General features: G+C 43.9%; 1 protein-coding gene across 2 annotated transcripts in view; it reads right to left on the reverse strand.

Annotated features, from left to right (window-relative positions):
* The window catches only part of NDRG1 (N-myc downstream regulated 1), a 432,144-nt gene that overhangs the window by 269,200 nt on the left and 148,283 nt on the right, over window positions 1–14,661 (reverse strand). For both annotated transcript variants that reach the window (XM_069621660.1, XM_069621661.1), the window contains one exon: window positions 483–545. In XM_069621660.1, coding sequence (XP_069477761.1) covers window positions 483–545 — 63 coding nt within the window. The remainder of the gene's footprint in view (window positions 1–482; window positions 546–14,661) is intronic.

A 14,661-nucleotide genomic window follows, 5' to 3' on the forward strand; every position in this document is an offset into this window, starting at 1 on the left:
TCTGCCCTCAATCTGCAACTTGAACTCAGCTTCCCATACTCTGCATACATGTCTCAGGAAAGCTCATTACTTCTGCTCCTAGACTCCTTCATGGATCGTCAACTATTAATGTAAATCACAATAGTACAACGTTGTCAATGCGAAACTTGTATATTATTTTCCACCATATAATCTTCCATCTGCTACTCATTGAAATTTCGCTGTCACAACCACATCTGCCAAAATTGGAAGACCATTCATTCGTTTCTCCATCCTTATGAACAAGCTGCAATTAATCGCAGACGACTCAAAAATCTGAAAGTGTTCTTGTTCTCTTCGTAATCGATTTGTTCTTGGAATCTGAACACTTTTCGGACACTTTGCTAAAATGCCCCAATAAGGGTGAAACAGTGCTCTATAAAATCAAACAAAAATCGGGTGGAAAAAGGCACAAGCTCACATAGCAGGTTGAATACCTACAGAAGTACTGCATTGAAACTCACCCAAGTTGTTGAATGACTCCTGGAAGCATTTCAGCTAGCTGATCCATAGAAGGGTAGACATATCTATTCAAATAAAAAAAGAAAGCTAAAATTAAGGCGGCATACTTTTTCATAGCTCATAATCTCTCAAGACATGGTTCATATGGTCACATTATGGTGATTTACGATGAACAGAACTTCAACAAATGGCCAATTTAAAATTCACTCAAATACGCCTTCATTGATCACAATATTCAATGTACGAGGGCATACAGTAGTGCGTTAATCGGTTTACTATGAAAATGTGAATGAGCTACAACCTCAACAGATGCATATTTTTAATGGATATATAAAATTGGGAGTTTATTGAACACTTGAATTAGCACTTTTGTAGTGGATGACTGGTGAAGGCACTTCCATGAACGCTCACACCACAAAGAATATGACCCGCTATGGAAGAAAGACCCAAGCCGATCTTGTAAAGATAACAAGTTCAATCTCACATGCAGATGAGAGCAACAGCAAAGAACTCTCCTGCTAAGAACATTCTGCCAAAAAGTAGTACAAGCAGAATCTTATAAAGCAAACATTGTCATACATGACGCAATACATAAAGTAAGAAGCAGTTTGGCTGATTGGATGGAACCTATACAGGTATCACCTTTATCCATATGGGATGGCGGTTTATTGGTCCCAGCCCAGTCAGTCAGTATTCCATCACGTGGGTGCTGCAGGGCTCGCCTTCTCGCGTTGGAGGTCAGACAACAAATGAATTATACTCCTACTATACAGATTGTTTTAGCACTCGTATTGTGCACTTAGCAGGCCTTAAGACAGACACATAGGAGGTTCTGGGGCACTCAACCTTCACTCACAGACAGAAAAACACACACCATCTTCACTCACTCCATCCGCATCCAAGGTCTCCACCCTTGTTTTGAACTATAATTCATCTCTCCCAGAACCTTGCAATACAAATCACACGACTGTTGCAATATGCCCCACCCATCCTCTTTGAACATTGTTACTTTGGGGTTGGTGGTCAGAGGGCACCCGGTGCCATGGAATTAGAGGATCTTAGGGTTCAGTTCGTTATATGGTCAATAACTTGTGGTCACTCAGGAATGGGCCGGGTCATGCTTTGGTCAGTGTGAGACAACATGCACACCCAGCGCCGGTCTCTGATCGCGGCCTTGTAGGGCACATTCCTCTTGGGTGAAAAAACGCATCTTTGCAACATTTTCAAGAACCATGAATAGATGGTGTGGCGGGTGGGGGTGTGAACTGTCCTCATGGGAGCTTAGCATTACTGTAGATTTGTGGCCTCGTGAATTTGCCCTAGTGCATGTAATGCTGCATTTACTGCGCAGGCGATATTAATAGATATATTAATATATAGATATATTAATATATCTATTAATATCTACCCAGAATAGCGATGCTGCACGCGCCTTGGGTCACACCACGTAGTTACACTATAATAGGTTACATTAACTGGGCGGGAAGACATCCCTCTCACTGTCCCCCCCCTCCCCCTGGCTCATCACAGTGCCTTGATTGCATCTTCCCTTACTTAAAGCGCCCGGGGGCAGGGGGGGTGGGGCTGCTTCCTTCCCAACACTGGCCCACCCGAGATATGGTCCTGTGATAAGGATCAATAACACTGCTGTCACAGTTCAAGGGTTTTAATTTTCTTTGTGGTATACAGGGCAGGCCCTTTAGTCTTACGAGTCTCCTCCCTAATCCAAGGGTCAGTAGTTGGGGGTTATTTGCCACAAATGATTCCCTGTCTAATGTTCCTGAGGTAGTTCCCAACTCTTACTCGAACCAAAAAGTTATTCGGCAACAGGACCATTACTTAGTCCCCCAAGTGGTAAACTAAACAAAGCAAGGCAATTATACTGTAGGCCTTCTCTTGACAGCTCTGGGACTCTGCTATATGTAATCTTACCAGCTGTCTGACTTTCTCAATATATTCTCTGGTGTTAGATTATGGGGTGATCACTGGTTTGTTGGCTATTATGGTCCTCCCTCTCTTCTCACAGAAGGACATCTGTAGGGTTACACCCATAGAACTCACAAAGGTAGAGAACCCCGTTGATGCCTGTGGAGATTTTAGAATGACAAACTCACCCCGGTTTTCTTCAGTCTTCAAATCTGGGTTTTGTGAAAATTCTCCACCTGGGGTACGCTCTCCACCAAGGGTGCGCATCTTCATCAGTTCATACATCTTACCCATCAGTTTGGACATAGAACTCCATTAGTTTGTCAAAAACTCGACAGGGATCCCCACTCGTGTGGAAAATGGAACCAATACCATCAAGATGACTTTTGTTGTTACTTTGTTAGAAAGACCTTTGGATATCAGGCTGCATAGTCAACGATAACTAGAATATAAATGGTACCAGGTTTTGAGGGTTCAAGTTGCCAGACTGTCAATGCCAATCCAGTGAAAGGTTTGTCTTGCAAAGTCTTCTGGCAGGCAGGGCAACAGGCACCCTGGCCAACAGAATCTGCAATGTCATTTTTTTTGTATTCTCTAGACTCAAGTATCTGACAGTTCGATTTAAATGTGCTAATTCCATCAGTGCTTTCCAGAACGGCAAAGTCACCAACAGTTGTTGATTGCTGCCATCCCCTCTTCGATTCACACCGATTCTGTACAGAAGCCACGCCTTTGATAAAATGTGGGGTCGTCAGGATGTGGCTCTCAGTTTCCAAGACTAGACTGATACCTTATTAGCCCATGCCCAGAAGAGTTCTTTGTGTCCCTATGAATTCCATGGAAGCCAGACTCGTAAGACCTCTTGGGAGGTTTTCGGACTCTCGTCCTTAAGACATTTCTCTGAATCCGGCCTCTTTGTCGCATCCAATTCCATTTCTTCTTCTATAGTCATATACAGGCTGTGCCACGGGTTGCCCTTGCTTCAGAATCAAGGGAGTGTTGCCTAGGTTCAACAGAACCACTTTGACATATCCCCCATAGTCCCGGTCAATCACTCCTCTTCCTGAACCACCATGGATGTTATTAGTGGAAAGGGGGTGGCCCTCTCCCCCCACCCCAAATGGATCGGGGGCATCTCATGTAGCCCTCCCTGGGGGCAGATTTCTAGATTGGGGTTATCAGTGGGTTAGCCTTTTCCTTTTGCACCCGGGTAGGTGCACCCACACATGAGTTTTCGTCGGGACACCTGTGGGAACGCGGGATGGTAGGACATCAGTTGTTGGCGGTGTGATTCGGTGGGTGGGCAGAGGGAAATGTCTCTGAAATTTGGTGGAAAAAACAAAATTTTCAGACATTTCACTCTGGACACCCACCGAAACACGCCGCCAACACCACATGTCCAACCATCCTGCGTTCCCACAGGTGTCCCAACAAAAACGGTACCTCACATGTGTGGGTGCACCTACCTGGGCGCAAAGGGAAAAGGCTAACCCACTGGTAACCCCAAGCCTTTCCGCAGAGCAGATTTTGCTCATGTGGACGACATACAGATTTGGACCTAGGGTGTGGAAGCCACCAAGGAAAACAGGGAACCTCATGCATTTCCGAAAAGCGGACACCAGCGGGAATCCACAGAGGTCTGATTTGCACGAATTGCTCCAATATTTATTACCCACAATCCCCGGCAAAGTCCGAAACATTACGACCGCCTACATTTGGGGAAAAAAGGGGCCCAAATTTGGCAGAGATATCTTATGCAACAAATGTTACAAGGGATTGAATGGCGACATACCGGAATCACCAAACAAGCCCTTGGCAGAAATACCCATGGCAGTTAAGGGGTTAAGACGGTAAAGCCCCAGAAGAGAGATCATTTGTAAGGTATGTTGGCAAATGCCCTTAATTGCCATCTCACATAAAACAGGTGCTTAAACCCATCAGTGTGGATTGAGCAATAATAAGTCGACAGAGGTATATCAAATGGCCAATTTAGCTCTTTGGGTGACATTGTCAAAGTGGGAGAATGTTGCCTAGAATGTGCCACTTTCTCTGCGGAGTGAATTGTGCCCACCCCGAGGAAGACGTGTGAAAAACCCACAAGGGCACTGTGCCCTGCTCTTTCTGTGTGTCAACAGATCCTAACTCAGACATGGGTAAGTCTCAGGTGGCAAGCCTGTACCCTAGTTGATGTGGCAAAGGATTCCAGACTTCCGAAGCTGATAACATTAGTAGCATTGAGTTATATGCCACCTGACAGGTATATGTGATAAAGTTGCAAAGCAGAGCTGCGAGTGGGCTAAAGCAGGAGGCAATGTCTGCCCACCCTCAAAGGGTACGTACGACCAAAATTAATTGGCCTCCCCCCACCCCCGCATCATGGCTGTAAGGGCCAGGTTCCAAACCAGGGCAAGAATGCTCTCCAATCATCCATGCCCACAAGTAGGATACCCCTCGTGCTCCAGGTACCCTGTTGAGCAACCACTGTGCTTTCCTGGTGATACTAACATTATTTAAAGCGAGAAGTCCAAAAGGTAATCGCTCAATTGCAGCTGGAAATTAGCTCCTGGCGTGATCAAAATGTCTTAACCAAGTGTGACATCATCCCCTTCATTTATAAGCAATATGTGTGTTCTCGCGTTTCTTCATCCACTGAATTACTGTTAGAAACAAGGCAAGAATTGGGTCTCTTGTGTAGGCATTAGGAAGGCAGTTGCCAGCCTCTAGCATAATATGCCCATGTTCTTCCAGTATTGGCTAGATGTTGCCCTCCTCTGGCCAGGTAGAACCATTATGGCAGTGACTGGCAAATGCCTTTCCCCGGCAGACAGTAAAGCAGAAATAAGAGGCCAATTCAAGACACGGAACAAACAGAAGTTAAGACAGACTGCAGCTGCCTTTGCTGTGTTAGGGAGAATATGTTGAGTGTTCAAGCAAGGAGGTATGTATTAAGCAAGCAGTGAGACAAGGGAGAGGCAAAGAAAGGCCAGAGGGGCTCTTTAAATAGTGTAACAGGGCAGAAGACCCATGCTCTGCCGTCCTAGTAACATGAGAGAATCAAATAGATTGGGCTTTGCAGCAAATCTTAAATGAGAAAGGAACTGAGTACAGCTCTACATTCAGAATAACAAAGGCAAAGAAAGGCTAGGCTCTAAAGCCAGCATGAGATGAATAAGAGGGAGCAGACTCATCGTGAGAGGCTGGCCGGCCCTCACAGGGGCCCTATAGCGGGCTGCCCCTCTGGCCACCCCCAGGGTCCACATACACCCCACCTACTAGGCATCCCCTGGGTCGGACGCATCCGGACACGGACCTGTGGAGTGCTTAGAAGGGGGTGGGCTTGCGATCGCTCATCCTCATTTGCTGTATCCCCCAGGCCCCGGAGGACAGTCAAAGCAGCAACATCACACACATGGTCCCTCTACTCCAATAACATGGCTTACTCAGAGGTACACGCAAGATTTCCTCTTTCTTTGAAACCCCCATCCTTCCATTCCAAGAGATGCACACGTCTCCTTGCCCCACACAAAAAAGTAGCAACTTGCAGTTGGTAGAAAAGGCTACAACTCCTTTATTTGACAGGAATTCACCTACAGGTAATCTGCCTCTTAACGAGCTGGCATCCTAGCTGTGGCCCACTGGAAGTAATTGTTATTTCCTCTCTCTTACCATGAGCTCATAGTCAGATGACAAATCCAGAAATGCAACATATAAAGACATGTTCTTTTCTGCTTCATCCTTAAATTTTCTTCCGTTTTCTTTTCTTGTTTTATACAGTGATGATATTTGTAATTTAACACATCCTGCTATTTTTATTTTAATTTTGGGAAAAGTCGAGTTCTTCGACAAAAACACAATAAATAAATAGAAAAAGCAAAGTCCCCAAGGAGTCCCCTGTCCCCCCCAGATTTTATGCGTCTCCTACGCCCCTGGATAGGCACAGTATAAATACCAGTTACCATAACCTATCAGCACCACAGAGGTTTTACAACATCTGACCTTGCCCAAGAAGTGGCATATTGTGACCACACCAGGGCGTCTCCGGGCCTTAACTGTAGATAACAAGGAAGAGGAGAAAAAGGGATTTAGACTCAAGACAAAAAAAGATCAGTGGGGAAGCTGTTAAAGGAGTAGGTTTGAAACGGTATGATACATTCTCCTCTTTCTAGTTGGCAGCTCACAGATTATTCTCCAAATGATTTTATACCCTCCATTGATCGACAATTCTTCATGATCATTTGCTACCACTGTGGGGCTATCTGATCATTCTCCATCGTCTTCGAAGTTAAGGTGGAGTGAAAGGCTGTGGCATTTACAACTTTGGTATATTAAATTCATATGTATATGAAAATCGAATAGTACTTTTTCAAATGTTTAACGTAAGGGTCTGTACATAGTAAAATATTGCTGTGGTAGGCCCATAAGGCAGTGCATCATAAGGGGGAAGCGATCTCTAGATAAAAATAAGAGAACCCTTAGAAGAGAACAGGGAATAACTAGAAGCCCTAGAGGAAGAACAGATGGAAGGAGAAAGGATTAATCTCCCAACCAAATGATTGCTCCTTTAATGATCCCTCAAAGCTAACACATTTTGGACCAAACCCAGAGATTATGCAATGATTTCCAGAGAAGGATATTTGAAATAGGTGACACAGTAGGAAAATTATTGGCTTAGTTACAAGGCGGGTGGGGGAGAAAGAGGGAGGTGGTGGATGGTTGACAGGTCATCTAATTCATGGACCAACGCAGTACTCTTCATACTAAGCAATGGACGATTACTAAAATATTTTGTTGAATGCTACAAAGAGCATGAACACACAAGAATAGCTGTACGACAAATGAGTTGATTAGATCTATTACTGTTAAATTGAGGACTCTCCTTTAGACTGCCTCTCCCACCAATGTCCAGCGAATACAACATGTCATAAATCCTCTACAATCAGGGAAAATATCTCATCTCTCTTCTGGCTGAATACTGGAAACAATGTGTCCTAGAAAAATGTATTTCCATACGTCATCAATGTTTGAAGAAAAAAGGGGACCCCCCCCACTCACGCCAGACATACGCCATGCCCTAAAAGTGGCAATATTCAAGAACAACAAGCTACTTACCAACTGTAACGTTGTTTCGACTGGATGTTCCTCACACATTACTTATCTTTGATATTTCCCTATCCAGATTTCTGCTTCAGAAAATTCAGTAGAGGGTGCTGCACGTCGATGACTGTCGAGTCACTGTTTGCCTCAAAGGCCTCCGTCTCGATGTTGACGTCATTGGTGGTATAAATAGTTGTGCGAAGCGTTCGTTGCTCAGTTCAGTTTTGAAGAGTGAGGTATTGTGCAGGATGAGACGGCTACTACTCAAGGGAGCGCAGACTGCAGAGACTGCAATTACAAAGGACGTTTTACTGCGGGGAAGGATGCGAGGGGCGATAAGGAATACCTGGGAGGAACATCCAGTCGAAAGAACGTTGCAGTTGGTAACTTGTTCTTCGAATGGATTTTGTTCTCCCAGGTATTCCTCATCTTTGGGCTCCCAAATCACTAATGTGTATAGGAGGAGGCAGTAAGATTTGCATGTTTTAAGTGTGCACAGAGTGTAATACAGCTTTCCCGAATTTGATTTCTTGGCTAGTGGAGGAATCCAAGCTATATAATTTTGTAAATGTGTGTGCAGACAACCATGTGGCAGTCGCACACATGTCTTTTAGTGGAACTCCCCTCTGGAGAGCTGGCGAAGCTGCGATACCCCTGGTTGAATGAGCCCTCAGATGTTGAGGAGGGTCTTTACCTGCCAATTTATAGCATTTTAGAATGGTCAGGATAATCCATCTTGAAATGGTTTGCTTGGTGATGGCTAGGCCCAGTCTACGCCCTGTGTATCCTACAAATAATTGGTCTGTTTGTCTAAGTTTTGCAAGTCTGCTGATGAAGAAAATCAAAGCACGCTTTGGGTCAAGTCTGTGCAGCCTTTCTTTCTCTTTCCCCGGATGTGGAGGGGGAAGCGGGTAAAATGAAAGTAGGGTTATTTTTTGAGTGATATGAAACTCCGAAACCACCTTTGGGAGGAAATTAGGCTTCACTTGTAGAACTATCTATGTGGAGGTTTGCAAGATAAAGCTTGTAGCTTGCTCACATTTCTGGCCGAAGTTATTGCCACTAGAAAAACAGTTTTGAGTGTAAGAAATATCAATGGGCACAAATGAAGGGGTTCGAAGGGAGTACCCATTAGAAATTTTAGGACTGGAACTTGAAAAGGAGTGGAGGGTAGACATTGGTCAACCCTTTGAAGAATTGAATTACTAAAGGCATTTTAAAGTATGAGGGTTCCTCAGCTGTGCACTTGAAGATGGACAGCGTGGCTAGGTAACCCTTAATTGTGCAGACTTTTAGTGCTAGGTTTGCTAAGTGTAAAAGGAAAGATAACACCATCGGTGTATTGCATGAAAGGGATTCAAAAATTAGGGCTCCTGGTTGGGAGCCTATTTTACCCAGGAGGGTCAGTAGGGAACAATAATTACAATTGAATAGGTTCAAGATAAATAGGTGCTCTCAGAATACTCCTGTTTTTTTACACCCTCTGCATAAAGAAAGAGTACATTTATTCAAGCTCTGTTGTAGAATCAATCTTATTCTTTATCTAAAGTTATACAGTTCAACATAAAATGGACGCTCCAGAGTTATCAAAAAAGGGGAGGTTTTTGACTGGAAGTACAGAAAATATTTACAACACACGGAACCAAAAGTTTCTTGGTAAAACAACCACTTTGTGTGTGCAAGACAAAATCAAATTCAAGTATCATTTGTCATAAAGTTCACATGAGAATAGCAAACAGACATTTGGCCATTTATAACATTTTTAAAAAAAGTAATTTTCTCTGTGTAAAGCAGCATAAATATACTGCAGTTGGGGATAGTGCGTCTACACCACGGTGTTTCAGCCGTTTCTAGGTGGGCCTAGTATGCCACATCTGGTGTACGGCCTTCATCAGGACGGGGTCTGTACTGTATGATGTCTGCGCTGCAGGGGGAAAGGAGACAGTTGTCAGGGGAGTATTCATGCACCTATTATTTAAAGACGAATAAATCATGCGCTGTGTAGTATTGAAAACACGCACAGCTTACCTATGGGTGTATTCATTCCACAGGTTCTGTTATTTAGAAGATGTATAAGCCACAAGGGCTAATCTCTGTCTGATGCTATTGTGAAAAACAGAAAGATTGGGGTTTCTTATTAGCATGATGATCACCTTCGTAGGGATTGGAAACAACTCGCTCAAGTTGGGCACTATTTTCATAAAATAGACTCTTACCTCTCAGCCGGAGGTGAAATTTCACTTTTAAATGAGTCTAGTTTCTTTTTTCTTTCAAGTGGCCCCGCGGGCAAAAACCTAAGTGGAGCGAGAATGTCTAATATTTTATCGCACTGAAGGCACCTCAATGGTTCTAAATGTCTGCTGGGTGCGCGCAAAAAAAATGGCCTTACCTGTCAGGGTGCAGGACCTGCTTGCAGTCTGCCGCTGTAGCGTTCGAACCGCCGAGTCATTCTACGATTCACGGAGTCCTGGCTGAGGCGTTAGTAACACTGTTGCTAGGTCTCCGTGATCATTTATACGACGGCCATCTTAGATGGGGTTAGGTTGCCGCCGATAGTAAAACGAGTGATAATGTTCCATCAATCGCTCGGATTGTAAAAAGAAAGTATTTACATGGGTCCCCATGTCTACGGGATCCAAATGTGTAATTTAGACACTGTTAGTGTAGGTTGTCATGGAAACCGACACTGATTGCCCAACTATAGGAGACCAGGCAAAGAGGTCAAAAACGGGTCGGGTTAAAGGAGAGTGATTCTGACCCTCCCCTTTGGCACTGGGGGCGGGACCTCATCACTAGGCGTAGATATGCTGAATGTATATGCTTGACCAGTACAAGTAAAGTTCTTAAAGCAGCATCACAGCAAACAAACACTAAATAGTGCAAAAGGGTCCCATACAGAGTCTAATACAAAAAATAAACGTGTGCAATTAACATTTTGCATTGTCTTTGATAGCTTTGTGTACAGTTGCATAGTCAAACGACATTAGGACACGTTTTGTAAAGAAAATAATGGTACATCAAGTGACTATTGTTCGTAATCGCCATAGTGTAAATACTTCCATGTTGTTTTTTTTTATTTCTGTAGATGAACAGACAGAATTTAATATATATATATATATATATATATATATATATATATATATATATATATATATATATATATATATATATATATATATATATATATATATATATATATATATATATCGTTGTTCTAGTTGTGTTAGTGTTTTGTTCAGGTCTCCACCGCGTTTTGCTGGTTTTACCTTTTGAAGGACAAACCATCTCAAATCAGTGTCCTTATGGTTCTTCTGAATGAAATGTTCAACTAAGGGCTTGTCCGCTACCTTATTCCTAATGCAGGAGCGATGTTCTGAAATGCGCATTTTTATGGCGCGTATTGTTTTCCTACATAAAGGAGGCCGCAGGGGCATTGTATGATATATATAACCCCCTTCGTGTTGCAGTTGGTAAAATCTTCCATTTTCCATTTCACTTGGTCATGTTCGAACAATCTTTTTTGCAAGGTCAGAGGGCAGACCACAGAGTGTCCACATTTGTGGTGTCCAACTAATGGGGGTAGATCCCAGAGCGTGTACGGTGCTTGCGGAGGTGGTTCTATGAAAGTGTGCACCAGTGTGTCCTTGAGATTTGTTTTTTTTTTTAAAGCAAAACACGGCACACTGTTTAATGTGCCAGGATGTTTGACCAGGTGCCAATTCTTCTTGATGGTCCTCTGGATCAATTGGCTCAGTGGTCCGAAGGTGGCGACAGACTATCCTGCCCAGATCCTTTTTGGGTTTGTTCTCTCGACTGATTTTTCTTGGTGCATGTCTGGCCCTTTTCTTTGCTTGGCTGATAGATTTTCTAGTGTAGCCTCTTTCTGTAAACCGTTAAGTCAATCCATCCCTGTGTTGTTGGAATTTGTCTAGATATGTGCAGGTTCTCCGTATACGTAGAAATTGTCTGTATGGTAAGTTATACTTTAAACCCATCGGGTGGTAACTTTGAAAATGTAATAGACTGTTGCGGTCAGTGGGTTTTCTTAATAGTTCAGTTTTTAGCAGGTCGCCAGTTCTGTAGATGTGGAGGTCCAAGAAATCTACTTGGTGGTGGTCCCAATGCATCGTGAATTTGATATGTGGATTCCTTGCGTTGATCCAGTTGTGGAAACTTTGTAGTTCGTGGGATGTGCCCTTCCAGGCGATGATGTCATCAATGAATCGTTTCAATAAGGAAATGTTCTCCAAAAAAGGGTTCTCTGCTGTGAATACATTTTTTTTTTCATAACTGGACATATACAAATTAGCAATATCCGGGGCAAAAGTGGCCCCCATACTCCCACCCTTTGTTTGCTTATAGATTTGGTTCTGAAACAGAAAGAAGTTTTCAGGCATGGCCAATCTCGTACACTCCAGAATGAAATTGGTCAGAGTGGAGTTTAAGTCTTCTCTGGTGTTCAGTATATCTCGTATAGCCTCTAGCCCTTCTTGTTGTGGTTTTGATGTATATAAAGCCTCTACATCCATAGTAGCAAGGAGGCTGTCGTCCGTTAAAATGTTGTTATCAAGTAGATTTATGGTGCTGGTGGTGTCCTTCAGGTATGAGGGCATCTGAATTACATAAGGTTTTAAAAAATGATCGGTGTACAGCGATAGCGGTTACAGGAGGGATTCACATGCCGATACTATCGGTCTTCTCAGTGGTTTTTCCGAGTTCTTATGCATCTTCGGCAGAATATAAAAAGCAGGTGTGAGTGGGTTGGTCTTGTTCAGGAACATCTTTTCATCTTTGCATATCCACCCTTCATTGAGGGCATGTTGCGTGAGGCTAGCAATTTCTTCTTGAAGATCCTTTGTGGGTTTGTGGTCGAGGGGTAGGTATGCTTCGTGGTCGCTCAATAGTCGAAACGGCTGAAACACTGGTGTAGACGCACTATCCCCATTTGCAGTATATTTATGCTGCTTTACACAGAGAAAATGACTTTTTTAAACATGTTTAGGTGATGTTATAAAATGTCCAAATGTCTATATGTTTGCTATTCTCATGTGATTATCATGACAAATGATACTTTAATTTGATTTCGTCTTGCACACACAAAGTGGTTGTTTTACCAAGAAACTTTTGGTTCCGTGTGTTGTAAATATATTCTGTACTTCCGGTCAAAAACCTCCCCTTTTTTTATGTTAACTCTGGAGCGTCCATTTTATGTTGAACTGTATAACTTTAGATAAAGAATAAGATTGATTCTACAACAGAGCTTGAATAAATGTATTCTTTCTTTATGCAGAGGGTGACAAAAAACAGGAGTATTCTGAGAGCACCTATTTTTCTTGAACCTATTCAATTGTAATTATTGTTCCCTTGCATGAAAAGGGTCAACATTCTTATCTCTCCACCACCTGCAGAACTTAGACTGCTGCCGTTGGAACAGCGATTTAGTTGCAGGCCTTCTGGCCGAAAGCAACACCTCCATTACGTCTTCCGGCAGGGCCAATCTTTGTACCGCAACCTTTCAGAAACCATGCATGAAGGTTGAGAGTCCCGATATCTGGATTGAGAACCTGACCCTCCTCTCGCGAGAGAAGATCCTCTTTGTGGAAGACGAATCGGAGGACCAATGGACATGTCTAGAAGGTCCGGGTACCACGTTCCCATGGCCCAGTCAGGGGAAATTAGGCTCATGGTTTTCCTGAACCTCCTTATTACATGAGGAATGATGGGGGCTGGAGGGAAAAGGTATAGGAGTGGAAAATCCCAGTCCACCACACACGCGTCTCCTAGAGCTCCTCTCAGGGGAAATTATCTTGAGCGGAATAGTTTGCACTTCATGTTGAGACTGGTCACGGACAGATCTACTTGATGGGTTTCCCCAAACGGTGAAGATCTCTTAAAGGACTTCCTGAGCTAGTTCCCACTCTTGTAACTGCTCTGCCTGCTCAGAGCATCCACTGCCGTGTTCTCCTCTCTTGCTAGATAAACTACTGATGGGGAGATTCCTTCTTGAATTGCCCAGAACCAGAGCTGCATTGCCTTTGCACACTGGTAGATCCATACCATACACCTCTTGTTGAGGTAGCACATGGCCAATCTGTTATCCGTCATTATCAGGACATTCTTTCCCTGTATAGAGGGCAGAAAGGCATTCAGCGCTAGTCCGATTGTAAGGATGCCATGAGTCCGAGCAACCTTAAGTCGCAGGCCTGGAAATTTTGGGCATTTTGCAAGCCATCTGAAGAATGTCTTAAGCCCTCGACTTGGGAGGCAAGCTCTTTCCCAACGATGTGTCTAACACAGCCCCTATGTACTGGAGCTGTTGGGAAGGTGTCATTTGTGACTTCTTGAAATTGAGAGAGAAGCCCAGTTTGTGGAGGTAGTGGCAAGTGACTTTCAGATGATCCAGGGCTTGTTCAGCAGAACGTGCCCTGATCAACTAATCATCCAGGTAGGGGTAGATGTGAATTCCCCCTCTCCTGAGGTGCGCTGCCACCACTACCATTAACTTGTTGAAGACCCTCGGGCGCAGGTCAACCCGAATGGCAGGACTCTAAACGGATAGTGTGAGTCGCCAACTACGAACCTCAGGTATTTTCTCTGCTTGAGATGGATTGGCACATGAAAATAAGCATCCTGGAGGTCCAATGACGCCAACCAATCCTGAAGCTGAAGGATCTGAGAAAGAGTGGCCATCTTGAACTTGTCCTTCCTGAGGAACTTGTTCAAGCTTTTTAAGTCCAAGATGGGTCTCAGTCCTCCGTCCTTTTTGGGAATCAAAAAATATGGGGAGTACCATCCTAGGTTTCTTTCCGCTAGAGGTACTGGTTCTATAGCACCTTTTTCCAGCAGAGTTAAGACTTCCTGCTGTAGGAGCGGATCTGGAAACTTCAAATAGAGTCTCCCTGGTGGATTGCTTTGAGGTTGCGTTAGAAAAGGAAGGCAATAACCTTGGGCTATTATTTCTAGAGCTCAAACATCTGAAGTAATGGCTCGCCATTCTTGCAGATGCCGTGAGAGCCTGTCTCCCACAGGAGTCTTGTGTTGCAAGACCTCAAAGTGGTTTTGTGGCGGTTGCTGCGGCCGCTGATGGTAAAGAGGCTGCAGCTGGGGCTGGCTTAGCCGGTTTTCCTCGTCCACCACGAGTGGCTTTTTTTCAGGCCTCTT

The sequence above is a fragment of the Ambystoma mexicanum genome, chromosome 5q, assembly GCF_040938575.1.
Source record: "Ambystoma mexicanum isolate Mex_15411 chromosome 5q, UKY_AmexF1_1, whole genome shotgun sequence".
NCBI classification, from domain to species: Eukaryota; Metazoa; Chordata; class Amphibia; order Caudata; family Ambystomatidae; genus Ambystoma; species Ambystoma mexicanum.